At 46.8% G+C, this 26,984-nt stretch overlaps 3 protein-coding genes across 13 annotated transcripts in view; all 3 read right to left on the bottom strand.

Moving 5' to 3' along the window:
• macf1a (microtubule actin crosslinking factor 1a) overlaps nucleotides 1–5,508 on the bottom strand; it is a 217,038-nt gene extending 211,530 nt beyond the window's left edge. For 2 of the 3 annotated variants that reach the window (XM_086194421.1, XM_086194416.1), the window contains exon 1: nucleotides 5,292–5,508. The gene's annotated coding sequence lies outside the window, so the exon portion shown is untranslated. The remainder of the gene's footprint in view (nucleotides 1–5,291) is intronic. The other variant, XM_086194422.1, reaches the window with a different exon arrangement.
• Nucleotides 5,509–9,730: 4,222 nt separating this feature from the next.
• On the bottom strand, nucleotides 9,731–14,436 carry ndufs5 (NADH:ubiquinone oxidoreductase subunit S5). 8 transcript variants are annotated; one of them, XM_086192417.1, is made up of 3 exons: nucleotides 14,275–14,436; nucleotides 11,874–12,093; nucleotides 9,731–9,920 (listed from the first exon to the last, which is right to left on the bottom strand). In XM_086192417.1, the coding sequence occupies exons 2-3, from the start codon at nucleotides 12,087–12,089 to the stop codon at nucleotides 9,825–9,827; spliced, it is 312 nt and encodes a 103-aa protein (XP_086048543.1). In that variant the 5' UTR covers nucleotides 12,090–12,093; nucleotides 14,275–14,436; the 3' UTR covers nucleotides 9,731–9,824. The 8 variants fall into 8 exon arrangements, with proteins under 8 accessions (XP_086048543.1, XP_086048540.1, XP_086048537.1 ...); XM_086192414.1 differs by having other exon boundaries at nucleotides 11,874–12,128; nucleotides 14,275–14,433; XM_086192411.1 differs by lacking the exon at nucleotides 14,275–14,436 and adding an exon at nucleotides 13,403–13,519.
• Nucleotides 14,437–15,104: 668 nt separating this feature from the next.
• Nucleotides 15,105–26,984, bottom strand: part of rnf19b (ring finger protein 19B) — a 37,906-nt gene continuing 26,026 nt past the window's right edge. For both annotated transcript variants that reach the window (XM_086192407.1, XM_086192408.1), the window contains 8 exons: nucleotides 25,820–26,019; nucleotides 23,024–23,168; nucleotides 22,717–22,879; nucleotides 20,703–20,817; nucleotides 20,335–20,475; nucleotides 20,022–20,211; nucleotides 19,463–19,597; nucleotides 15,105–18,850 (listed from right to left, as the gene is read on the bottom strand). In XM_086192407.1, coding sequence (XP_086048533.1) covers nucleotides 18,403–18,850; nucleotides 19,463–19,597; nucleotides 20,022–20,211; nucleotides 20,335–20,475; nucleotides 20,703–20,817; nucleotides 22,717–22,879; nucleotides 23,024–23,168; nucleotides 25,820–26,019 — 1,537 coding nt within the window. In that variant the 3' untranslated portion in view covers nucleotides 15,105–18,402. The remainder of the gene's footprint in view (nucleotides 18,851–19,462; nucleotides 19,598–20,021; nucleotides 20,212–20,334; nucleotides 20,476–20,702; nucleotides 20,818–22,716; nucleotides 22,880–23,023; nucleotides 23,169–25,819; nucleotides 26,020–26,984) is intronic.

Raw genomic sequence — 26,984 nt, 5'->3', positions numbered from 1 at the left:
GTGTGTGTGTGTGTGTGTGTGTGTGTGTGTTTTGAGGCTCTCAATCCTAACGGTGGCACGTCTTCATGTGTGTGCTGCATGCTGACAGTGAGTCAGTGGCACTGCGCGTTTTATAAATAGAGCCAGAGGGAAGCTTCAAAGCTGCACCATGTTATTACAGCACTGTGATGGGAAAATAAGAGCAAAGAAGAAGAAAAAACGACCAGCAGACACACTGAAGGAGGAGTGTGAGAAAGAGTGAGATCACTTCCTCTTGGCTGAGACACCCCAGAACTTCTCCTTCAACGTCACACCTCTCTTCATAAACACTAACGTCTTGAACAAAGAGCCAACTGTTTAAACCGATGCTAAATCATTTTCAGCGAGAGAAACTTTTATGTACTTAGAGAGAAACAAAATATTTCAAGGCTGCAAGAACTCGAGCAACACTTTTCCATAAAGCTTCACTGATACATGAAATAATGTAGGCAACACTAAGATTTCTGTGACCATACTCCAGCTCCGCTCTATCAAACACTCTGCTCTGATAAGTTTCAGACTTCAGCACACAACACACACAACACACACACACACACACACACACACACACACACACACCCTGTCATCAGTGATCAAAACAAGCTCTTTTAGTGGACGATGACACCGATGGTTGCCCTGCACGGTGACATCGCAGCAGTGTAGGTTAGCGCCATCATGCAGTATCAGAACAATTAAAATAATTTTGGTGCCTGTTAATCATTTCAGGCTAAAAAGATGAGACAACAGGGTGGGGAAAAAAAATCCACGAATTCTCTCTGAACACGGGGCGAGTTAGTTTAGGAGCAGCTCGTAAACTGGAGACCGAGTGTGTCTGCAAGCCAGCGTGAAGTTTTACACCAACAGTCCTCTCCTGCATGGACGCGCATGTGCTGCTTCCTGTGGCGGCGTGCAGCGGCTGAATCAGACCGTGGTGGTGGATACTTGGCTGACCTGATTTACAACAACCGGGAACATCACAAATTATCCCGAGAAGGAATGTTTGTCTGTGTGTGCGTTAATATTTGTGTGTTCACATGAGACAAAGGAAGCAGGGAGGAGTGGGCTTGGACAGGGACATCCAGAGGAGGCAGCGGAAAGAAAAATGCATTAGGAGGAAGAGGAGGATGAGGAAAGCAGACATTTGAAGAGTAACGGCCCTAACGGCCGCTGCTCTCCTTTGTCATTCCAGGGCAGCGTTCCAGCGCTCCAACAGTCGCTGAAGGGAGTCTCACTGACATTCATGTTCAACAGACAGACAGAAAACTCAACTCAGCCTGACAAAGTCCATGACAAGAAGCTACCTGAGCAGAAAATAAGACTCTGGCATCCAGAGCTGCAGCTTGTTACTCCAGCTTCTGTGAGTCAGCCACAGGAAGCGGGTCCCACCGGCCGGTGAGTGCACACCTCTGGCATCCAGTTTCTCTCATCACAAGAGAGAATTTGTGACTCGGTCTGAAAATGAATATGAGAGCGCTGAAGTGTATCAGACACAACAAGAACATTTCATGAACATTCATAGCGATTGCGACGCCAAAGCCAGAGCGCAGGTTCCACACAGCACACTGTCGCACTCCCCTTCAGGAGGCAAGCCCACCACGCGCCTCCAACGGCATGTTGCAGTAAGGGGAGAGAGTCATCCCCTCAACCCAGGTCCATGGGACCAGACTGACCACAACACCAAAGACTTGACTGCATAGCTGAGCAGATTTGCTATCAAGGTATTTTTCACCAACTGAACACAGCAAATATCCCTGCCTTGTCCCGTCCAGTAGGTGCCTGTTGGGCGGCCTGTGGTGGGTGCAGCACCGGGCTGGTGGCATCGCCTCCAGAGCAGAGGAGACTCTTTCGGCCCCTGCATGCTGTGTCATTTTTTTGTAATCTGGCCACAAACAGAAGAGACTTCTAGGACAGACACAGTGACTTTGTCTCGTCCTGTTGCCAGGCAACCTCAGGCGGTAACCAAACATGTCTTCTCTAACTTTGCCTTAGTCATAATTATTAATCTCGAACTTTCCAGTTCCAGTAAACAAGTATTTCTAGATTGTTTGGCCTCTGGGGGGTGCAGCAGAAACAAGCTCTGAACACACCAGCGACCAGCAGGAGCGCCGACCCCGAAGCCCGCCTGGCAAACCGTGAGCAAACAATCGCATTACATGAATCAGATCCAGCATTAGCATTGGTTAGAGTGGCGCTCCTGGCAAGCTGAGGCCCGGTGCGTCGCTCTCTCTCTCCCTCACTGCTCAGTGGCGGTGGGTTTAAATCAGCCTTTTCTGTCTTAATGCTGCCACTTGAGAGAGAATCAGCGCAGCAAAGTTGCTGTTCGATGAAACCAAGAGGATTCACTGAAACGCCTCGAAAACGCCTGGAAGAGAAATGCAGATTGAAGTCGTAACACTAGAGTGAAGTGAAACGATCCCTTGTTAGTATAAATACTTGAATCAAAACTACTATGAACCCAGTTGATAAATGAAAGAGACAAGTGTATGTGATTGTGTGTGTGAGGACGGATGAATCGACCAGCCTGTCTTCTCCTCTACTGCAGCCTCCAGCGATGATGAGCAATAACCATCTAACCACACACACACACACACACACACACGCACACACACACACACACACACACACACACAAATCAACATACATTCAAACACTTGCATGAAAACTGTCTCACTACTCAGCTTGACTGGACAGAGTGAGTTAAAGTGAGAGTTAAAGAAGAGAAACACTCGTGGGGTGGGAGTGTGTGTGTGTGTGTGTGTGAGAGAGAGAGAGAGAGAGAGAAAATAAACTGATAAAGGAGAGATAAGTATGTTCAAAGTTTAACAAAGGACAAGATATGAGAGAACAAAGAGCAGCAATAGCATCAATGGTTTTCTTTTATTTGGCCAATATGATCACGTCTTATCACACACACACACACACACACACACACACACACACACACACACACACACAATAACAACTGAGGCAGTCAAACAGTCTCTAACAGTCAATGAACGATATTTCTTCAGCCTGCCGCTCAAATTCTGATTCCACGTAAACGGCAAGACTGGACATTGAATCTGCTGATAACCACGAACCTCTATGGCCCGAAGTGTTCAACCCTGACAACCTCGACCACCCGCGCAGAGGAGCTGCTCCCATCAGGAGTATCAGAAATGCCTCCAGTAACAGCCAGCAGTACAGTACCGGCTCGTATGCCGGTCTAAGCTCTGATGTGATGGCTCATAATTAGCTCTGCTGCTACTTCCCAGTTAGCTCACTTTTCTCCTGCTAAAATTACACAAAGGAAATCAGTTTTTATTGCACTGTGCTTCCAGTGGCGGCTGCTGCTTCAGAGCAGTGAAGAAGAATGAACTGGCGTCACATTAGTCAGACAAAGCTGGCAATGTCTTAGCAAAGCTGTGATATTTTACAACAGAAAATCCCACCAGTAGCACACGGACACGTCCAGTACTGAAGCTGTAGCTTGGATGGTTTCTAAGTAAATTATGTCAACAAAGTTCTATGGAAACGTTCTCTGGATGGTTTATGACTTGTTTTCACATGCATGCCTCTGCAGTTTGTAGTTGTTTTTTTTATAGCACTACGTCTCAAAAAGACAATAGACTGACGCGCTGATTTTTTTTTTTTAATCAATTTTCAGGATCTACACTACAGAGTTCCCTGCAGAGGAAGCACTTCTAGTTAGCTAACTGGTAGCCTGTTAGCATGTGTTTGCTAGCTCACCAACAAACGAAATCTGAGGCAAAAATTCAATCTTTTTCATCAAACCAGGCAAATATCGGATAGAAAATGAGCAGAAGGAGGAGTTTCGCAAACACATTGAAAATTATAAAGGTTTTCATGGGGGAAAAAAGAGACTTCCAGTGAATTATACAAATTTATTTGACTCCTGAACCTGAACCTCAGTTGCTTCCCGGTTTTGGCTCAAGCTCAGGTTGTTGTTGTACAGATTCCACAACTACCTGAGCCCAGGTAGACAAAAGCAGATATTCATGGGAATCACAAATTATTCGTTTTGTCTGTTTTCCGCTCGGCAACGTGACCAAAGCTGATCTTATTTTTTGAAAAAAAAGGATAACAAAAGATGAAATGTAGCTTCAAACATGGCTCTCAGTAGCGATGCCATTCGTTGTCTGCAGCACCACAGACCTGTTTTCCTGCTCTACTGGTAGTAGGGGGGTGTGTCTATGGCCAGCGCAGAGGAAAAAATGGTGGCTGGTGTATGATTTAGTCAGCAGAGAACCGAATGCATCATGAATGTGGCTCATGTCGGATCTCTATGAAGAGCACGCTAAGCCTGCTAGCTGAAGGTCCAACATAAGGCTGGAGGGAGATGTATGTTTGACCATCTGGCCCAAAGCTGCAGGAGGGAAGCCCTGAATGTTGATTTCTCTCTCTCTCTCTCTGTCTCTCTCTCTTTCTCTCTCTCTCTCCCCCTTCTATAATATCAGCAGAAAGACAGGGAGGACGCCTGCAGTGACGGAGCCCAGCAGGATTCATTTTACAGCAGGTGGAAGGGATGATGGAGGGTCTCTACTCTTGATGGCTGGAGGGGTTGCACATATCAGTAAAAGCAACCTCTCAGGGGTGTGTGTGCACATGAAACTCCAGCTGGTGTTTGCACGCATTCTTCTCTTTGAATGTGAATGTGTGTGCATGAATGGACATCAGACATGGAGACCAGTGCACACAGGCTGCAGGAGCTGACTGGAAGCACGGGACTCTTTGTCCACGCCGCCCAGCTTGGACGGACAGCACCGACTAATTACATTTATCCATCTGTGAGTGTAAAAACTGCTGCTGATGCTGTAAGTGTGTCGTTACAGTGTGAACAACCTCGGCAGCCTCCTCACGACCCAGAAACCCTGTCTGTCTGACGGTCCGCTGGTTATTCCCTGCCCAGCCCTCCAGCACACAAACCAGTGAGGTTACAAATCAAGCAATCCCTGTGAAATGCTCCAAACACACTCTCCTCTGATGGATGCTGGCGTGGATGTCAAGCTGACATTGATGAACAAGGAGAGCATCAGGTAGTTCAACGTCTTCATGCTTGGATCGGCTTGTGGCTTTCATTTAGTCTAAACCATAAATTGCGTTAAAGTGACTTAAGTGATCACGACCGCCTCCTAATAATTCAATCATCTTGGTAAAGAACTAAAGAACTACATCCTCCCCTGACTCAAAGGCTCTTCATGTTGGTTAAAAAAAAAAAGGTACTGCTAAGGTTGGAAGCCCCAACAGGCTGCATGAGCTCCGGAGCCGCTTACCTTCCCCGGGCAGCAGCGGTCCTGGAATCCGAGCACAGAGCGAGGGAGGCCGGCAGTGCCACCGCCGCTGCTCCTCCTCTCCTCCGGATGGAAGGAGGGACGGATGGATGGACGAAAGGATGGATGTTTGTCGGTCCACCGATCGGGTTACCAGCGAGACCAGGCGAGAGACGAGATGGAAGAACAGCTCACAACGTGATCTTGAATTGTAATGGCTGTCCTCCCCTCTCTCTCACTCTCTCTCTCTCTCTCTCTCCCTCTCTCCCTCTCTCTCTCTCTCTCCCTCAGCAACCCCCCCCTCACCTCCAGCCCTCCTCTCCGGGTCTCTGTTTCTCCTCAGTAGCCCGTTCTCACGGCTAACCCATGTCTATCGGCTGCGTTAAGTATCGCAGAATTGAAGATTTCGGTTGTAGTCCTGCGTCACCCGCGCCTCAACAGCACCGCCAGGCCCAGACACGCACACGCACACACACACACACATACACACACAAGCACACGCGCTCCCTCCCTTACACACACATCTTTTTTTTCCCTCAAATTTGGGTGGACAGTGGAGGGAGAGGGGGGGGAAAGGGCGTTCACGTTGACATTCGCAGCGGCTACTCGTTCACTTGTGTGTGTGAGAGAGGAGGAGGAAGGAGGCACCGCTGGATGTGTTCTGCATGTGCTTTTACATCACATGAGATAATCTGGGTTTTTATAATCCCACCCACCCCGTGTTCAACACAGCTGGAAGAAAAGGAGTGGGGGGGGGGTGTAGGGGAGGCTCCCCATCCTGGAGCACTGACTACCAAAGAGGTTTCACACCAATATTTTAGTAATTAAAATCAACTATTTTAGCTCATGAGCTGCACTCAGGTTACATTGGAAGTAAACGCAGGACAGATGCAGGGGTGAGTGTTGCAATTTAGGGGTCTTGGGCACAATCAGGATTGGGGTCCCTCCTCCACCGGCTGCTCTCATCAATATTCCAACAATCACAAGGTTTCAGGCTACATGTCATGTCAGAGGTGAAGCAGCAGAGCCCTCCTATGTGGCTCCACTGACCGTTTGTTGGCTGCGATTCGAAGGTGGAGCTTGTGACATTTCCACATTAAAACATTGAAAAACAATTAGACAGAGTTGTGCTTTTGCTTTCTTCAAAATGGTTCCGATAGCGAGGAATGAATGTAGAATTCCAGGCTGATATCAATACCAGCGTTTGCAGTGTCCAAATGATTTTTTTTAATATTTGTTGGCTCATGTTGATCTTTAGTACAAGAGCCAACAGCAAAAAAAAGAGTTAGCATAAAAGATAACTATTTTTAAGTATGGCTGCTAATTAGCTTAGCACAATAAATGATGGTTGGATTGGTAGCTTAGCATCAGTCCAAATATTTGGTTGACATCAAAGCTACACGGTGGCATGAAATATCATGTGATCAAAGTGTGTGTTTCTGGCGCCACCTGATGGCTGCAGAAGCTGACGTTTGCACCACAGTGCCTGCATTAATGTGTGCCTCCATGCAAAACCCAGGTATCGTCAGGGTTCACCTCCCTCTCACTGGGATGTGCACGGGGGTGCAGGGCTCCACCCATGGCTGCTTGTTCTACTCTGGCTTGGCTCACCTGGTGGAGGTCGGCGCTCCCCAGCCTGTTTTCTTTTCTTTGTGAAATGTGAGATGCATCAACAGAGACGGACTCCACCATTTTGTATCCTATATGATGTACATAGAAGCTGTCGAACAGGCCTGTTTGTCACGTTCCACTGTTTTATTATCATGTATTTATTTATCAGCTGTTTGTTATTCTGTAATTTATATACCCTTGTTTTACTTTTAGCACCCCCCCCCTCAAAGAGCATTTGCTCTTTGGTTCAGGCTTCACTTGGAACTAAGAATTAGTTCTTAATTACTTCTTAATTAAATAGAATTAAAAAAAATAATTCCATAAATTAATTAAGATGTCAATGCAGATAATAAATCGCTGGTAAGGATCCCAGTGTCGCGACTGGTTGACGCTGGACGTAAATAGCAACATGTCCGAGGAGAAAAAGATTGAGGTTGAGTTGAAGCCCGATGACCACAACGACCCATCAGGGTCCGATGAACACGGGAGAAACGTCAGGTTGTCACGAGGGGGTGTGTCTTTAAAAACCACCTCATACTGGTTGATGTGTCATTTGTGGGACGGACTCAGATCAACACGTCACTGGGGCAAGTGGGTATCACTGCGCGTGTGTGTGTGTGTGTGTGTGTGTGTGTGTTGGGGGTCACTGGGGGTCTGGGTTCTACTGCACGATGATCCAGAGTCTCCGTCCCTCATCCCCTGGTCAAGGCAGCCCGTCATGCCCATCACAGGGTGAAGTACTGCAGGATTATCAGCGCCGCCGCCGCCGCTGCCACTTTAATCGAACAGCAGCTGATGGTTTGACCGCCCACATGAACTGCTGGTTACTGTGATGGTAAACAAGGATAAAGGTAACTGCAGTCACTGCTAGTCCGCTTGTTATTGGTTAATGATTGAACAATTTAATGAATAACTGCAGGTTGGGGTGTGTTTTCTGGTGGAATCTTGTCTTGCTAGACTAAATTTACGCTCATGAAACCGTGCGGGCCATCAGTCTACAGACACCACAGTTCACCGGTCAGGAATGCAGCCACAATTTCATGAATTGTCTATTTAATAAGGATGATTTATATTGGAATGAGACCATAAAGTAACTGGTCTTCCTTCATCATCCACACCGGATGTTAAAGGTCAAGTGTCACGGTGGAGGTTAAAACGATGAAATCAGACTGCGTCATCCTGCACCAGGCTGCTTGGCTCTGACTCTGTCAAACATTATTCGCCGTCCTTGACACGAGCAGCTCAGTCATTTAGCTGATCCGCGCACTCGTGTGATCAGCGGCGGATGTGCAGCACTTCAGTTCTCAAACTTAGACGGAGGCCTCAACTTTTCCTTTGTCGGGAGGAAATCTCTTTAGTCAACAGCCTGCAGCGTAATCAGAATGGGGATTTTAGAAAGGACAGCTTAAAGTTGCCCAGCGAAATCCCAAACTACAAAGACTGAAAGGAACCCAGTAACCTTCAGGGAAGGACACTAATCAGCACTCCTCAGACCCCCTATAGATCCTTGGACGAGGACGGACAAAAAGTTCATCTCCCACAAACTTGGCATGTCCCTCGAACACAAACCGGATTCTTCTAACTTGGTCCTGCGGTCTGATGGACAACATTAAATAGCTATAAATAGACTGGTTGATATTACACACTTCTACCTTATCAGCATTCACATCGCCTCAGAATGATGCCTCATTCATCCATACAGACGGCGGAGGCGCCAGCCTATTGATAAGGAACCACTGGTGGCTGTGTGTCTTGCTCAAGGACATTTTTTAACCTGGTCTCTAGAGGAACCAGGGATCGAACCAGCGGCGCTCAGATTACTGGCTGGCTACTTTACCTTCTTCAACATGCTGCACATTTCTGCAGGGCTGCTTCCTTTTCATCTTTTGGCCTCAGAATAATCTCAGCGGGAAACGTCCAGCCTGTAACATGTCTGTGATGTGACGATGGAATTAACTCTCCCTGTCTTTAAAAACCCAGTTAAACTTCCCAGTTAATATTTGGTTAAAGTGAATCCCAGCCTATAATTTATTATTGCTATATTCAGACCAGGATTAAATAAATGTGGCCATTATTTATCACGCTTTATCCAAAAACATGTCATGTTTTTTAAGTCCGTCTTTCTGGAAGTTCAACCCTGCATTATCTGAGGTCTTGGCGCCACCTAGTGACCACTCATGGAGGCCCCAAAGCCCATTAGTCAGATTTAAATGTCGGTAATTGAATCTGGGACGTGCAGGAGCGTGCATTCATTCGTGTCTCTCCTCAGAGAGGCCAAGCAGTCTCCTGAGAGCGTTTGCTCACCCGCTCATTGAACAGCTGATCTAAAATCAGGTCAGGAGGTTGCAGAGATGGACTGTTGTTTCTTCTCTTTAGAGTTCAGGTACAGCTGATTGGATTAAGACCACCACAGTGAGAGAAATCGAATTATTCTTCAGAGGTCACTAAATCTCCTGTGGAATGGATATGAAGTACTAACAGTTGGTTTATTGTATTTCGGCACTCACAGGCAGCCTGGATCAAATCACTGGCCTCCCAAGAAAAACACAGAATGAATTTTTAAAGCACTGCTTCTCTGATCGGGCAAATACGACAGCGCAGCTTCCCACTCGGAGGCCTGCACTCTGCCCCAGCTGCTTTGTGACAAACAAACGGATATTAAAATGGTTTTTGTTTTGTTGGGTTTTTTTTTTACTCGACCTTGTAAAAACAGAGGTCATGAAATCGAAAGCGTGTAGCTGATGTGCTCCTTCACCTCAGTTATGTTGGGTTGTCGATAAAATGTCTGGAAATCTCCCAGCAGAAGAAAGACACTCACAGCAGGTGCAACAGGAGCTGAGAACGTTTATTAGCACAGAGGAGGAAGGGGCCGTCACCCATGACGGAATTACGATGCACAAGGAGAAGTGTGAGGTGCAACATCACTCATAGTGACTCATTAGGCTTGTGCTGCGGTGGCGTGTAGGTGCCCTCCTTCACCATCTTGTCACGCTGCTCACGGATTGCATAGAGCCGCTGTAGCTGCAGGGAGGAAGAGGAGGAGAAGGAAGAGGAGGAGGAGGATGGGAATGAACAGGGTGGAAGAGGAGAGCAAGAAAACAAATGTATGTCAGCAGTAGCGCCAGTATTTTCATTATTTCATATAAATCCTGTCCTGTTAGGGTCAGGGGGTGGAGCCTATCCCAGCAGCCTTCCCCCTGGACAGGTCACCAGTCCATCACAGGGCCAACACATAGAGACAGACAACCATTGGCTCTCCCAGCCACGCCTACGGTCAATTTAGAGTCTGGATTAACCTGGTCCCTCTTGATGTCTTTGGACTGTGGAGGAAGCTGGAGTACCAGAGAGAACCCACGCAGGAACAGGGGGAACATGGAGAACATGCAGACTCACCCAGAAAGACCCCGTGCTGCAGCCGGGGCTCCAACCAGGAACCTCCTTGCTGGGGGCCACAGTGCTGACCACTGCACCACCGTGACGCCCAATCAAGAAAAGTAATTTGATCAAACCAGATTCAAGGTCGCTGCTTGCACCTGATGCAGAGCAAAGCTGACAGGCGTCACTGTTGGTTTCTGAGCACAGCCGACATTTTCTCACCCACGTTGTATAAACAGCAGATGGTCTTGCACCCATGGGTGTGCTGGACCTAAAATGTGGTGCGGTCCAAACATTGCTGGCCCACGTCTGCATCTTGATGCAAGTGTGAAGCGTTGCCACCATCAACCAGCAACAGCAAGTCTCAGGTCGACCGCACGGTAAATTTCCTGCTATTTAACCAGTGAATTATACAGACAGGGCCAAGGTCTGGGCTGTGTGTTTTTCCCAAACTCATTGGCGTTGGAAGCTGCTGATTCAGCTTGTTGTGAAGCTCCGGTTGCTGACCAATCACTGGGAGGAAGAGCATGAAGCCGGTCTTCCTCTGTGCTCGCCTTCTCTCCCCTCCGACCGCCTGAGCGTGGCACGCTCTGCTCTGGATTTGCTGTTCCTCTGTTTCGTGCACCATTCGACACAAATCTCGCACACATACACACTCACTATTCATTCCTCTAGTCTCTACTACACACAGACAACATTCACACCTGGAGGTCGTACTGAGGGAGCGGCCAGTGCTGCTCCATCACTCCCAAGTCTGTGTACCGACGGTCAAAAGGATAATCAAATATATGACACACTCACTCACTCACTCACACTCACTCACACACACAAGCCGACTCAGAAAGCATGGCTCCCCTTCAGGAGTGACGCTGCACATTAACACACATCAGCGTGTAAATCACAATTATTCTTGCAATTATCTGCAGTAAAGGAGGCGTCCTCACGACGATGGTGAGGAGCGCGAACTCTCCAGGTCGTGTCTTGGTTGCGTGCTGTTTCTCGAGCAGTAACCAGATTAAGAGGCTGCTCAGTGGTTGGAATTGGAAACATTTCCACACCTGCCATAAATACCACGGTGCATTCAAGCAGTAGAACTAAGATCCAGCGCTACACACTTGTCAGAACAGAAGAGACTCTCGGGAGAAGGAGAGTTGCATGAAGAAAAAAAAAACTCGCTGCTGCCTGGGCTGCAAAGTGAGCCGAACACCAAAAGTCCTCAGCAGCAACTTTACAGAACGTGCCTTCCCTGCCTGCTGGTGTATCCAACTTTCCTCCCATGTTGTATTGACAAATTCTAGCAGGGGATCCCTGTCCCAACAAGCAAACCTGGCACAGAAAAACAAACGAGCTGCACTGTCAAATCCACCTGTGTTTTCTCTGAACGGCCTGTCCTGAGATCCATATCATCGATACCACCAGGTTTCTTACTCTGTTTCCAGTGTCATGGTGATTCAACAGATCAGCCCTTTCATTCCAAGGAATTTCACTGTTCACATTGGAGTTTGTGAGTAAGAATCAGGAAACATTACTCAGACTACTAACTACTTTTTTTGCGCAAACCAAACTCACGCACCAACACGGGTGGATTAGAGCACCTACCGTCTTCTGCCTGTGCATGCACTCATAGAAGTCCTCAAACTCCAGCTGGCACTCCTTCTTGGCGCGGGTCTGACCAATGCCGTGGGCGCATTCGATCCACTCCTTCTCAAAGGCGTGGCAGCGCGCCGCACGCTTGTTGGGCTGGCTTCCGCTCTGTATCAGGGTCCATTGGTCCATATTGATGCCAAGTCGAGATTGAAGGTCCAGAATTGGCATGATGCTGATGACGGAGGGACAGGACGACAACGATGAGAACTAAAACAGGGAGGAAAGGCAGAAGGGACAGAGGCTGCTGGGTCTTTCATCATTCCGTTTAATTTGGGATCACTTAATCCAATGTCTAACTCACAGTATCAGGCTACAAGCATTTAACTGTTATTGGATGCTTGATATTGACCGAGGAAAATCCAGAGAACATCTTTGCATGGTTCCGTTCTTGTAGACTCAAATGTCAGTTTCTCAAGGTTCCCTGACGTTGAACTCAAACCCCGCAGCAAATCATCCACTCGCCAGGGTGGGTCAGCTCAGGTTGAGCTGAACCCGCTCCCGTGGCTGAGCCGCACACCAACGTTTGATCACATTGACATCACAATATGGTGGACTGCAACAAGTTAATTACAGTCATTCTCAAAATACGTGCAAGTCTAAATGAAGTACTACAATGTTGCTGGATTATTCCCAGCCTGAGAGTTCTCCAGTCCAGGCATCCTCCTATGTGTTCCAGCAAGATTATAGCATGAACGTTTCAAAATGTTCCTCACACTTCAACTCTACTCATGTCTCAATCTAAATAATTCCTTCAAATGTGATCAACCACATCGCATTTGCAACATGAGTCAAAATGAGCAGGATTTGATGTTCCTTTGGCCCTGTCAGACACTTCGAACCAGGTCACGGTTTATTTTCACATTCATTTACCGGTTGATTAGAGGAAAAACATGAAGTGGTGCAAGATGTGACTGATGCGCATGAAATAAAGGAATATTTACATTCATAATACATAAAAAAACCAAGTTACCTCAATAATTTCAGCAGTTTTTTTTTAATTCGATACCTGAAGACGCTGAAGAAATCCCTGTTCTCAAATGTCTTGGAGTTATTCTGGTGTCCAGGTATCTTCTCACTACACTCGGCAACGTTTACTAGCGTTTTCAACAACAGCCTAGCTAACGCTAGCTCAATCCAATCTCTCGCGTTAGCAAGCTAACGACGCAGCTAGCTCGTATTTAGCAACCGCTTAGCTCAGTGACGGGTAGAAATCTGACTTTTTTCGGCTAAAACCCGACAATGAGAACCCCTGTCTGGCTCGCTCAGGGCACTACACTCGCAGCACAGCCTTCCAAACAAACCTGTCACCGAGCTAGCTGTCTGCTAGCCCCCGACGGCCCCCTTCAATGACAGACGGTTCACGTCAGCTCTCGCTTAAATCACCTTCACACTCGATGCTCCTCTCCAATCTAACAATAAATGAAATTTATCCAAAAGCCATCAAAACGCCCCAAAACAGCACTGGACGTAGCTAAATTTACCGTATTCTGCAGGAGTCACTTTTAACCTTTCACAAAATCCACACGCTTTACGACGGATGAAAACACTGCCGTAAAATGGCGGGCTATGCTGTAAAGTGTTTCTTGCCTAACTGGATGTTGTCGCCCCCTTCCGGTTCGCAATGCGAGTGAGGACAGACCCCCGAGAAACGATTCGAGCGATCGTTGTAATGTTGAGATGTGCAGTTGAACTTTTACCTCCAAACAGTGACGATCCCGTCTCTACCGTCTCGTCTGTGCTCATAAACTATTGTGAATTCATTAATCTGCAACATTCATTTCACATTTGCAACTTTTCCAGCTCCTCGTTCTTCCCGTTAAATGTGTTCCGTTATTTCTTTTTGTAAAATCTGAGGGGACTTTTGTTGTTCTTGTTGCTACGATGCTGCCACCTGTGGAAGAGTTTGAGGCTCACCCATGAGAGAAAAAAAATGAGAGGAAGTATTTTTTTTCCCATCCAGCACTTTGAGAAAAAAAAGTCGACATATGCTGTCTTGAATGAACGTCTTGAATTGAACTGTATTGAATTCCAAGCTTGTTTGGTATCTTTTGGAACACTGTCGCAGTTTTCGGCTCAGCCACCTGGAAGTCCTACTCGCGATGACCACAGTTTGCCTGGGAGCTCAAAGGGCAAGTGTTTCTTTGTCACTAAAGCTGAGCCTGAGGTACAGTTTTGCAGAGGCAGCCACGTGCGTGATTCTCTGAAGGTCGACTTTATTCTCGACATTCTCAGAGTGCATGATGAGAAAGCAACGACCTCCTGTCGTTTTTCTCTCTCGTGGGTGGCCCTGACACTCTTCCGTACGCTACGGCGTCTCCCAAAAACCGATATTTTATCGTGTGTATTTGCATACCCGTCCTTCTGTTCACTGCAGGAATCCCCTGGAGGAAAAATGCCACATACTTTTGCTCGTGTTTAACATAACACCCTGTGGAAAAAAAAATGTAACTGGCACGTGTAAAGCTTTCTTTCTGGCATCATTTCTTTACTGGTTGCCTTTACGGAGACCTCCCGTGGCATCGTGACACGTCACAGCAGGAGAAGTGACGCTCAGGAGTTGTTGCAGTGATGGCAATCGTCACTAAATGTGCAGCGTCTCTTTTTTTCCGGAACATTTCTGAATCTGATCAGACGCTGGAATGCTCGCAACAAAAGGATGCGTGCTTTTACTTTCAGCACATGAATCGTTTGATTTCCTCTCCCTGTGTCAGTGAAGACAACTCGTTTGCTTTGGTGCCACATCGGATTGTTTTTATTTCTTTTTTTTCCTCCCCCCCCCCAAAAAAAGTCCATAAGATGTCCGTCTTTCACAGTCCTGTATGTACATCCCCACACGAGGCAGGACTTCAACAGTGACAGGAAGTACACAAACAGTTTAATTACACGCAAATATTGCTATCTATATACTCTTAATTTTTCAAAGAAGGACAGAACCGCCTGTGTTCTTAATGGGACGTTTCCATCAGCGCTCAGTCAGACTTTCGGGAAGTTCTGCGTTCCGTCCGTACATTCGAATATTTTCTCACAGGCAGAAACAAGTGATAAGTGCAGCAGACCAAACAAAGCACTGTTGAGTCGTAGAAGCAGCTAAATCCGTAAAGCTACTCTGAGATGAAGGAAGGTTCCCGAAGTGGATTCCTTGAAGGTGGAAGGAAAACCTGGTGGAGAACCTATTTTTTGTTGTTGTTTTTTTTGGGTTGGTTTTTTTTTTGTTGTTGTTTTTTTTTTTTTGTAAAACTGAAGCACAGAGGTGATACAAAGCTAAGAAACGATTCAGGCTAGTGAGTATGATTAAAAAAGAGCTTATCAGCGTCCCTATTTTAAGTGTTTGGCTCCAAAATGAGATGTACAAGATAGGAAAAATTTGATAAGTGCAACATAAATTAATAGAAGAAAACAGTTTCATTGTAGATCCCAAAACTGAACGGAGAACTAACTGAGACTTTGGATTCCCTCTAAATTAAACTTAATGATGAACTTATATATTCCATTTGGAACCAAACTCTTTAATCCCATCCAACAGAAAAGGCCTCCCGGTTGGTGATTTGTTTTGGTTGAACCACAGACTTTTTGCATGTAACAGGAAATAAACTCACTTGTAGCAACAGTTGATGAATAGTTGAAGGAAAAAAAAGGATAAATAAGATTAATTCAGATAAAGTGCACAAGTGCTCATTCAAAAAAAAAACAAAAAAAGCCATTGTTGGACTTACAAATACATTCAACTGGAGTCCATTCATTCATTGCAGGAAGCTAATTCTCTCTCTCTCTCTCTCTCTCTCTCTCTCTCTCTCTCTCTCACACACACACACACACACACACACAAAACATTCAAGTGGGTCAGACAGCCAGTTAACATGAAATAAAACCAGTTGGGTGTGTGTTGTTGGGTTGGTCAGTGAGTGTTTATAAGGCAGGCAGCCAGCCATCACTCCCTGGTCCAGTCACATGACACAAACCAGAACCACAAAGAGTTCTGAGGAGGGCAGGGCGTAGTGTGTGCAGGGACTTCATAACTGAGTCAGGCATTGTTGGCTGCCTGGTGCGTGAGACGACTCCATCCAGAGTCTAAGAAAAGTCATTTATGTGTCTGTAATTGCAAAAAAATAAATAAAAAAATCCTCTGATTGTAACTTGTCCGTGCTTTTATTTTAACACGGGACACTCCTTCTCTTTGTGTTGTGAACTCCCTTTTTTAATTAAAAAAAAAAAAAAGTAGGTCACATTTGTCACACAAGACTTGGTGCGAGGGATGCATCATGAGCTCGTCAACAGTGTTTTTGTAATCACTCCAACTGCACCAAAGACGGGAAAGGTGTCCTGCACAAGCTGTCTTCACTGGCAATACCACTTTCTTCCTCAGGAGGCAATAGTGAGTCGAAAAGAGCAGCTTGTGAATTAGAACCCAAAGTCTATACTCGAAGTTAGAGCTCACCACTAACCCTTGTGACCCCAGGTGAGACATGTAGCATAAACCAGCCGGTGAAATACGAGATTTACGCTGCGTCCGAACTGCCAAGTCGGTCTGATCGTAGGTCTCAGAGCAGGTCGCAGGCTGTCCGAAACCACAACTGGCGCGAGTAGCGACCTACTTCGCAACCTAAATTCCAGCCTAAACACGCCCACATTGTAGGTCGGTTCAGGTGCATCCTACGGAGCAACCTATGGCCCACAATGCACCGCGGACCTCTTCTTCGTCCCCTAAAAACCTGTGGACCCGCAAGCCAAGTTGGCGCCACCAACAGTCTCCCATTCTTATGAACACCAACATTTATAGTCGTTGTTGATGACTAAAGGTGTGTTCACACCAAACGCGACGTGTGTGAACACACCTTTACAGGTGCGTTAATGTGCTTAATAATAGAGAATGAATGAAGAGTGCGCTCAGTGTGGCGTGCAGTGCGACAGTCAGGCCAGCAGGTGGGGCTTTCGTTGGCGCTGTCTACCTAATTGCGGTATCTGTGCTCTGCCAGCAGAGGTCGTGCTTCACCACCGATCTTCTAAGGTGTCCGAATGGTGCCGCTGCCGGTGTTTCGGTTGTAGAAGTAGGCTGTCGCGGTAGGTCGTCGCAGGAGGACGTAGTTTGCCACTTGGCAATTCGGACGCAGCCTGAGCTTTGCTTCATGTAAAGGAAGTGAACACTGCTGTTGCTTTTCTAACTTCCTGGTGATTTGCTGCCTCCTATTGAATCGGAGTGTGAAATATGAAGCATGAGTTTAACTCAGAAAACCTACATTTAATATTTTGGTTTAGTGACACCTCTCTCGAGGTGATAACTGTTATTTCCCAGGGTTTGGATTGCAACTGGAGCATTCGATCTTGTTTGTTGTCCCTACGTGTGAACATCGTCGCGTCTGAATTCGTATTTCTGATTTAATGTGTGACATGAGAATTTTCTCTGAATGCTGTCATTGACTGTGTCACATTTAACACTCCAAAAAAAAAAAAAAAACTACCACTGATAATTAAAAAAAATACAATGGAGACATAAGGCGGTTTGGGAGAAAAAATCAGTTCACTAATTAGCAAAAAAATAGTAGAAAATCAACACTGGATACTTCAGTTCACCGCGTTTGCTAATTATCATCCGTGAAATGAGAAATATTTAGCAGTCTGGGAAGAAAGGTCCTGCACTTTGACCTCTCAAGCACTGGAATACAGAGGAATGTCGTCGCCCTGCCGTCGTCAGAACTCCTTCATTCATCTCTGTAATTCAAACCACATGGAGGCTTTTTTTTTTTTGGGCCCAATTTCCCGCCTGTCACCCTCCCCACCTCCTCCTCGTCCTCATCTGTGCAATCAAAGTAAGAATCAAGTGCATCCTCTAAAGTAAACTTTCACCAGTGTAACAGAAACTCGCCGCGCATTCAAAACACGCCATGCATGGCTCACGCACACAGCGAATAAACAATGTCTGGATATAAATAGAGAACGGGAGGAAAGTAAAGCCACAGTGAGTCCACGTTCATTCACGCCTCCCCTTCGTCCTCGGCACAAATCTGCGTTCCCAGCATTCTTTCTCCCGCTGCTGTGCTTGGTGACACATCACCTTATTCCGTCGTTTCCATTTCACAATATCTTGTGGAAAAATGTGTACCTCTTGTCTTTCTTTCTTTCTTCTTCTATCTTTTTTTTTTTTTTTGCTTTAGTAGCCAAGGCATTTTGCACCAAGGAGTAAACATAAATCATCTTATAAATCTCAGAGGTAGAAACCTGACAATTTACTCGGTGAGGAGATTGTCAGGTAGATTGATAAGACAGACAGAAAAAAGTAAACAAGCACTGTCTATGTGTAACACAGCGTTTCGTGAGTCGCAAAAGTAGCTAACCAGAAATGCCAAAAGAAGAAAAGGACCTAAGAGAGAGAGAGAGAGAGAGAGACAGAGAGACAGAGAGAGAGAGACAGAGAGAGAGAGACAGAGAGCGCAAAGTAAAATGTTGGGGATTTTTTTTTTGTGCAATCGTGAGAGCGACTCTTCTCTCAGATGTACAGGATGACATTGCTGTCTGTGGGACAGTGAAGGCCTTCGGTGGAGGGGTTCAGGGATCGGCAGGAGGGAGGCTGAGGCTGCTGGCCGGACGCCGGGTGACAGCTTTTCGGGTGCGGCGAGTCACAGTCGTCCGATGTCAGCTCTGCAATGTCGTCTGACTGCGTGTCTGACATCTCCAGGTCACTGCGGATGCTCTCCGGCTGAGCCAGGGTGACGTCTCTTAGCCCCTCCCTGATTGACGCACCCGGTGACAGCCCCAGCGCCGAGCCAGACAAAGCCCCACCTCTTCTTGAGCTGCAGTCCTGAGGCTCCTCCACTCCCGAGGCGGTCGCCATGGCAACAGAGCCTGCAGGTGGAGTGAGGTCCTCTTCGCTGGTCAGGCAGAGGTGGCTGGGTTTGGTCTCGATGTCCACCTGGATTTCCAGGTTGGTACACTCCCTGCAGAGACATGACACCAGGTTTCAGTCAGATGCCACTGGAAACAACTGAGCAAAGATCTCAATACAAAAGGAATGACGCCCACAGTTGGACTTCTCCAATCCTCCAGTTCCATTTAGCAGACGCTTTTTGTCCAAAGAGACTCACAACACAAGCAAGAATTTAGACAGGAGGGAGAAACCTTAGTAAGCACGACAAGGTGCTTCAAGTTCGATTGGCGGCAGGTGCTGCCATCTAGTGGCAGAAGAAGAGCCAGGTTGTTTTTCTTAATATAATTTAACCCCAACTGACCACAACCAGTAATTCAACATCAACAGCATCTTTCAACATTCAACACATTCAATATTCAACATCGTCAGTGCTGAGTGTTCACTAAGAGCCGGGCCTCAGACCTCCTGACTCGTTCTGGCCCTGAGGACAAAGGGGAGAAGGGTCAGGTTTAAGTGCCTCGGTGTTCCCTGAACAGTGGAGTCTTCAAATGTCTCTTCAAAGTAGAGAGGGACTCTGCAGATGGTAAGAAGTCTGGTAGTTCCTTGCACCATTTTGGAACAACAGAGAAGAAGAGTCTAAAGAGAACTAGCAAGCAGCAGGATCACAGCGGACTCCTCCCACCTGTCAGGTAGGGTGTAGGAGGAGATGATGGATCCCGCCATTCCTCGGGTGCTGGCGCAGTCGCTCCCTGCTCCCAGGCTGCCTGTGTCCCTCTGGGCCGACTCTTTGGCCAGCTCCCCAGCCTGCACCTCCAGCCTGGAGCGGGACGGACATTCACATTAATGGGTGTAAAGACAGAAAAACACACAGCGCCTGTTTGTTTGGTAAAAATGCAACAGTGCAAAAAATGCTAATGCTGTTCATTCAGATGCTAACAGAAAGACGGAGCAGATGCAGACGCGGCTACTCAAATGAGAAATGTGTACCTGAAAAAACACTGCATGCAGCTTCAGTTTCATCATGTGTGTTTTCTTATTACCAATTAAATTCCATCAATGTCGATAATTGATCGGCAGCTAGTATCTGCTAAACATACTGGCGATGGAATCAGCAGGGCAACTCTGAGAATCCTGCTTAAACTTCCTTGCAAAAACGAAGGTGCAGCCCAGGTGGAGCTGGTGGAGCAGGTAAAAAGACGCACACCTGAAGCGACACGTCATGATGGAAGCGTTTCCCTCACCTGCTGTACTTGCTGGTGCGAGTTCCCAAGGCGCCGCCCGCCAGAGTGTTGAAGTGAGGCGTGTCACCTACGGTCCCTGGAACCACAGACAGCCCCTCACTGGGGGAGGTGGTGCTCAGACCACTGACCGCTCCATCCAGACTGCTCTCGCCCAGGCTCGGGGACTTGAGGGCTCGCCATGCGTCCGCCACTGGAGAATGACAGTATTGAGAATAAAGAGAACAGAGACTTTGTGAAAACTGCTAGCGTCATGCAGAACTGACAGAAACAAGGATGAAGATCGAGACGTTCTCTCCCTCTGCTGAGTCCTCACCCGTGATTGGTCCGTCATCCTCATCGAAATCAATCCGTACGCCCCGCCCCTTCCCTCTGCTGACACCACACCCACCACCTCGACACAGAGAGATGGGCACCACCCCGTAAACATAGGCCAACATGATGGGCACGCCGATGCCTGGGGCAACACAGAGGAACAACCGTGACTTAACTTGAGAGCACATACTTCAAAATTTATGTTTTGCGTTTTTAAAAAAATAAAATCTGAAAATGTACACCCAATATTTGTAAAAATAACCAATGCGTTTGTTTGTAGCTGTTATTCACTCGTTTTACTAACGAGCTGCAGGTAACGAGCAGCCGTGTGTCCGTGTCAGCGACCAGCAGCCTCAGAGACTTTCTTACCCACGCTGACAGCTGCGATGACAGGGGCGGTGATGATTGACAGGGCCACGCCCCCGGTGATGGCCAGGTTCCTTCTGTGACGAGACGTCTTCTTCAGCTCGTAGTGAGCATGGATCTGCAGCAGAGAGGGGGGGTTAACATCCAGAGAGGTTAAAGGTGACGAGGACTCACAAGGTGGAGACGTCACTTGACGATTAACACATAAAAATGTTTATATAATTATGACACATCGGCTTTTTTATTATGTAAATGAACAGGAAAAGGAAAGATGCTTTCCTCTCCTGCCTGGCAGGAATCTGACCAACAGCACCGTCACGTCATTATTTTTTAAGTTTGCTTTTTAAAAGTTCCTGCAGGGGAAAACAGCTGATTCACATTTTATTTTAGGGTGAATTTAATGACCTAAACCGTCAGAATAATCCCTTCAAAAAACACACACACACCACAAGGAATTTTGGTGTATTTGTGTGTGAAATGGGTTCACATGTCCCATGGAATGACCTTCGTGAACCCGCACACGCAAGAAAAAGAAAGCTGGTTCGTGGCTTCTCTGAACAAAACTAAAATGAAAAGACCTGGAAGGCTTTTCCTGCAGATATCGGGATTCCTCCAGATTTTCCTCACACGCCGGTTTCCCTTCATTGCCACTGAAGCTGAAAAAATCTGTGTCGCAATGGAAGACGTGACTTCACGGCTCACAAAAAGTGACCACCGGTGCTCACGCCTCACATTTCCTGTTTCACAACCACAAACTCTGACTGAGACAAACTCTCAGGGTGGGTGAGCTGTTTCTCTTACCACCTCCGACACTGCTGGAACTGCAATGTGCAACACCACAATCGTCCACACGAGGGCGTGACGGTCTGGTAAGATTCAACACAGGCACCTCAGTCCATTCTTTGTTATTTCCTTCCTCCCATGCAGGACACAACATTATGTCACATTCCTGCGAATGAAAGCGCTCTCCCTCGCCAGTATTCCACTCAATGTAACGAAACACACAATTAAATCCAAAGCAGGCCGTTGCCAATAAAGAATGTAAAGTTAAGAAATGAATGTGAGGGGCAGAAGAAAAAAGGAGAACAGGAAATGTAAGATTTCTGGTCCTAAGAATGTGTTCTGAAGTGGTGTGGCGCTCTAAACTGAAGCTCAGCCTAAAATAGATGCCACTGAATGAGACGTAACCAAAATCTGTCCAAACTCACAGCAGCTTCAAGAAAATCATTATCTCAACGTGTTCACTCCCATTTTTAGATGCTTCAAATGGTTTGAAATGGCATTCAGACCAAGCGTCGCGTTAATTTGGGATTTTCCTTTCATGGACATTTTGTGGACCCTAACTTCAAGAGAAGTGTGCGCTTTGTGAACTTTACCAGTCCAGTGTGTGTTCTGGAGTGTGTTTAAGAGAGAAGGTCAGCGTGATTATCGTGATTGGAAACACTTATGATACTTTTTATTTCAAGGAAATTCCGCTAAGGCGACGTACAGGAAATTCCAATTGTAAAATTCCAGATAATTGTAAGAGAAGTACTTTGAAAGAATGCTGGTGCAGCATGTGTGTGTGTGTGTGTGTGAGAGTTACAGATGAAGATCGGAGTAACGTGAGCAGATCCTGTTGAAGCCCTTGGAGTGGAAGGTTTTTTGAGGACCAAATCAGATTTCTGTTTGAATTAAAACGTGAACGGTTCCTCCTAAAACGTTCCTCTGTGGAAGTTAAGTTCCCTGTCTCAGTTCTCGCTCTAAGCTGGACCAACCACTGAGCCCGCTAGTGAGGTGTACTGCCAGAATACACTTTTCATCCATGACCTGAACCAAAAAAACAAAAAAATTAAAAACAAAAAAACAAAATGTTGCCAAAAATGTCACCTTAATTAATTCAGCTTGCTACCTATCAGGGAGTTATCTATTCAAAACCCTTAAAGTTCTGTTAAGGATCAGTTAAAGGTCACATGGCCTCCCTCGACAATGAGGAACTCGGCAGCTCCCACAGCTGAAGCCAGGTCGTCAGTCTCACCTTGCGGCCCACGTAAACAGGGATGCCGATGACCATGGCCGGAACGGCGATCCCTGCGATGAGGGTGATACCGACCGGAGCTCCGATCAGGGTTCCCAGCTGCCACAAAATCTTTTTCTTCCTGCTCCAAGGCTTCTTCCCCCAGAACGTGCAGCCAGATGGACTGATGGAGGGAATGGCAGTGCGGGGGAGGAAGAGGAGCGAGATGATGGGAGGTGGGAGGACAGGGGAGGGAAAGACGAGCTCAACGTCAGCTAAATTTGGAAGATCTAAGAAGTCCAGTCGAACAGATAAAAAATGTGAGTACCTGAGGTAGTGCAGGTCAGAGATCTCCTTCATGCAGAGCCAGCAGAACTCACAGCCGCAGACAGCGCAGGTCATGTGATTGCAGCTCCCATCGTTCATTTTGATGATGTAAGCGCCACAGCGGGGGCAGGGCTTGATGTCATCAGCTAACCACGGGGGAAAAGAAGAGAGAATTGGGGCTCAGGGACAACTCTTCATTTTTTATTTACTGACTGAGTTAAAGACGAATTGTCTTTCCGCGCTCTGTGTGTAGGCCTACAGTGAGTTCAGATGTCAACACGCTGACAACGGAGGACAGCCAGCAGCGAGTCGCCTTATCGCGCGACGATTCCAACCTCCAAAAGGACGGCAAACGCTGTTAAACTTGAAATTTCCCATCGGCGTAGCGGGACATTTACGAGAAGTCGATGCATTTGACGTCACTTGAGTGTCAGTGTTTGGTTTCCTGTTTGGGGCAGCCCGGCGGTCGCGGTGGTCAGCACTGTCGCCTCACAGCAAAAAGGTTGCGGGTTTGAGCCCCGGCTGCAGCACGGGGTCTTTGTTTGTTGTGCGACTGCAGATTTAATTGCAATTTGCAACTTTTATTTCATGATCTCACTTGTGTCTCCGCGAGTGTCTGGCTGAGAGGACATCATGGATGTCCCAACCTCCAAGACCCTTTAGTAGTAGTTGGTTTTTTTTTTCTTCCTTCTGCTCTTGGCCACAGAATCAAACCTCATTAGAGTAATGGACTGGACAAGCTTGTCCTCTAATGCATTTTAAAGGGAAGAGAGCAAAACAGGCAGATGAGTCCGTTAACTGGGTTTGAATTCTGGACGCTGGAAATGCTCTTCGCTGTTTAAAGAGCAGTTTTACCTCAAAGAGCCTCTGGCAGATCGAGGTAGTTGTTATTGTCTTGGTAATTCTACTAACATGACTCAACAGACTGGTTCTCGTCTTTCGCCTCGCTTTTCTTATACTCCCTTATGTCTCTGCGGATCTGAATGTCTGTCTGTATCCAGCTGACTAAGCAGCAGATATGAGCTGATAGACGTGCAGACAGAGAAGCAGCGGCGGCCAGAATTTTTATGACTCGGTTTCAGCTTTCTGGATTGTTGTCAGTTCTTCAGAATGCTTGGCAGACAGCAGCGAACTGGAAGTGGTGACTTAAGGGAGGAGAGAGAAGGATGACTGTGGACATTTGGTTGGATTTACTTAAAACATTTTAATCAAAATGGGATTAAAGTCCCACATATACAAAAGGATGTTTGCGTGCACTCGGATGTTTGTGTTTGTCATTGCTACAGCAAATAAGTTGAGTTGCGCTATTCTTGCTGAGAGTTACATGAGAGGATTGAGACCATTATCGTATTTGTATGGTAAATATGACACGAGAGCTGGCGAAGGATTATATTAATTTAGCTTAGCTCGGCTTTGTTTAAAGACCGGGAGGGAGAGCAAACAGCTCGCAACCCTGTTCAGAAGTCAAAGCTTGCAAATTAACACATATTTCCTTTTATTTTAATCCATACCAAAGCCCAAACACCGCTTTTTTTTAAATAAAGTTTTCATGAGGGATAAACAAACAAGACAGTGAGTTGAAGGGGCTGGTAGGACCGTATTCTAATATCCTCTAACTGCTAACTGCAGAGCTTCACATCTAACAGACAGACTTGGGAATAAAAACATTCCAAGAGGAGATTTACTTCCCTAAAACTGGGGGATGTTGTAATGAAGGACAGAGAAGACACAGCAACAAGCTGATGGTCGCTTGTTCCAAGTTTATTGGGATTTCAGGGGCCTTGTGCTGAGTGACGTCACAAACCTCTTGGGACTCGTGTCTGGCTTTGATCTCACGGTTCTGACTTTGATCTCTGGGTGCACATTTTAATCTCTAACTTTGGTCTCAGAGATACGGCGACCATCGGACTTCATCTCTTCTGATCTCTGACGCCCAGATGACATCAGAGGTCATCAAAGCTATTTAGGCAGAATCCTGGCTGTCCTCTCAGGATACCGTCCAGCCACCACCGGACCTACAGACGGACCACATCAAAGCCATCCAGAAGCCTGACTGTCATCTCAGTCTGTCAAACCCCAGACTTCAAACTCAAGTATTCAGCACAGAGCTTTCTGACATTCCTAGTACATCTCAGTCCGTCAAAGTAACTGAGAAATCGTCTTTCTGAGGACATCAGCCAATCACAACGCTTCATATTCATCCTACTTTGCCCCCCCGTGACTCACTGACTGACCAACTGACGGACACAGTGCCTTTGGCTGCAACCTTGGGCTCTGTGGCTCAAACATTCACTAAACATCCCTTTAGTCAGTAAATGTAATCAAAGTGCCATCTTGGAAAAAAAAACAAAAAACCAAAAACGGAGCCCAGCACAGTTTAGACTAAGAAGTGCTGGTGACATTTAGAAATGCTGTGTGACGGCGCGCTGCAGCTGTCGGGGTATAAATAGTCTCTCCTGCCTGGCTGGATGCTGCTGCTGGAACGCTGGGGAAGCTTGAACAAGAGACGTGAGATGAGTTTGACTCAGCGCTCTGACAGACTCAGGAGACTGACATGTGAAAGAGAGTGACAGAGACGGAGAGCTGAAGCGGCAGCTACGTCTCTGAGGTGTGAAGAATATTTTCTGGTTGAAGATGCAGGGGGGGGGGGGTGTTTTATCTGACTGTTGAAGTCTGCCGAGGGAAAGCACACATCCGCACTGTGAAACTGGTGCATTTCCCCAACTGTGTTTATGTTTGAAGTGTGTGTGTGCGCGCGTGTTAGTGTGTGTGCGTGTGCGTGTGCTCAGGTACTCACCAGGACCCTGCTCCTGGGTGTAGCTGGGCGAGTGGTTGCTGTGGGTATGCAGCGATTGCGCCCTTTGTTGCCGGGCAGAATCGCAAGTCTGGTTGGGATGCCAGGCCTGCTTGCAGTGGTAACAGAACTCGGCACCACAGCCCTCTCGGCGACACACCAACCTGGGACAACTGGCACAACCTGAGGCGATGACAGCAAACCTAAAAACAACACACACACACACACACGGTTATGTACACCTGTATCTTACAGCTTCAAACTTATTTAGGGACGACGGCACAGGTGATACCACTGAGAAGCTCTTTCATAAACCCAGGCGGTTCACAAGTTTACAAGCCTCTACTTTACTGGTTACCAAGGAGGAAATAGGAAAAACCTGAAGTAAACACAGCAGCTAACAAACAAAACACCAACATATTTTCCTGAGCCAAAAAGGCACCAGATGAGAAACACGCAAATCTGTACCTACACTTTGTAGATTTAATAAACTGTAATGCATTATCCATACACACATTATTGTAATTTGTGCGTCCAAGTTTGAAATTCACGGAAACCTGTGAGATCTGCAAGTTGGGTTTTAAAAGCGGACGTGAATGGACATGAGCACGTTTACAGAGAAGTAAAGGTAACTTTTCTTGGGCCGAATGTTGCTGCTACATTAAGAGACGTCATTCTACATTTAACACGCAGCAGCCACCTTTTATGTACATTCAAGGGCCATAAAAACCAACTCATTGTAAACTGTATTTTTAAACCCAGAGCACACGTATCACTGCCTCTGCTGCTCCGAGCTCGACTGCTTGGTCGGGTGACTTGGAAATGTACGAAGACAGGGGAACAGGTGAGAAATAGACAAACACACACACACACAAACACACAAAAACGCTGTTGGCTACACATTTACAGGTGGAAGCACTTGAGATTCCAACACAACACTTCGGAGGAGTGACTGCACCACAGACCAGACTGGTCTTAACAAGTGAGAAACACAACCAAAAGTGATCAGAATACCACACATCAGAGTTTGCTCTCCGAAGTGACTTTGAGTCTTTCTGCGTCCGAGGAGTCGCTCCTTCCTTTGAAACCTCCTCCCCCCTGTGACATCACAGCCGTGACATCCCAGCATGTCGCCCTTACGGAGTGAAAAGCTTAAACCAAACAAGCT

This window comes from Aulostomus chinensis, chromosome 22 (assembly GCF_037954235.1).
Source record: "Aulostomus chinensis isolate RoL2024-O1b breed Wild chromosome 22, RoL_Achi_v1.0, whole genome shotgun sequence".
In the NCBI taxonomy this organism is placed as follows: Eukaryota; Metazoa; Chordata; class Actinopteri; order Syngnathiformes; family Aulostomidae; genus Aulostomus; species Aulostomus chinensis.
This window is presented reverse-complemented; position numbering and strand designations above follow the sequence as displayed.

Coding starts and splice junctions, on each gene's coding strand:
- ndufs5 (XM_086192417.1), bottom strand. CDS start 12,089: ATGCCAATTCTGGACCTTCAATCTCGACTTGGCATCAATATGGACCAA. Junction 9,921..11,873: donor GCATGCACAGGCAGAAGACG/GTAGGTGCTCTA, acceptor TCCTCCCTGCAG/CTACAGCGGCTCTATGCAAT.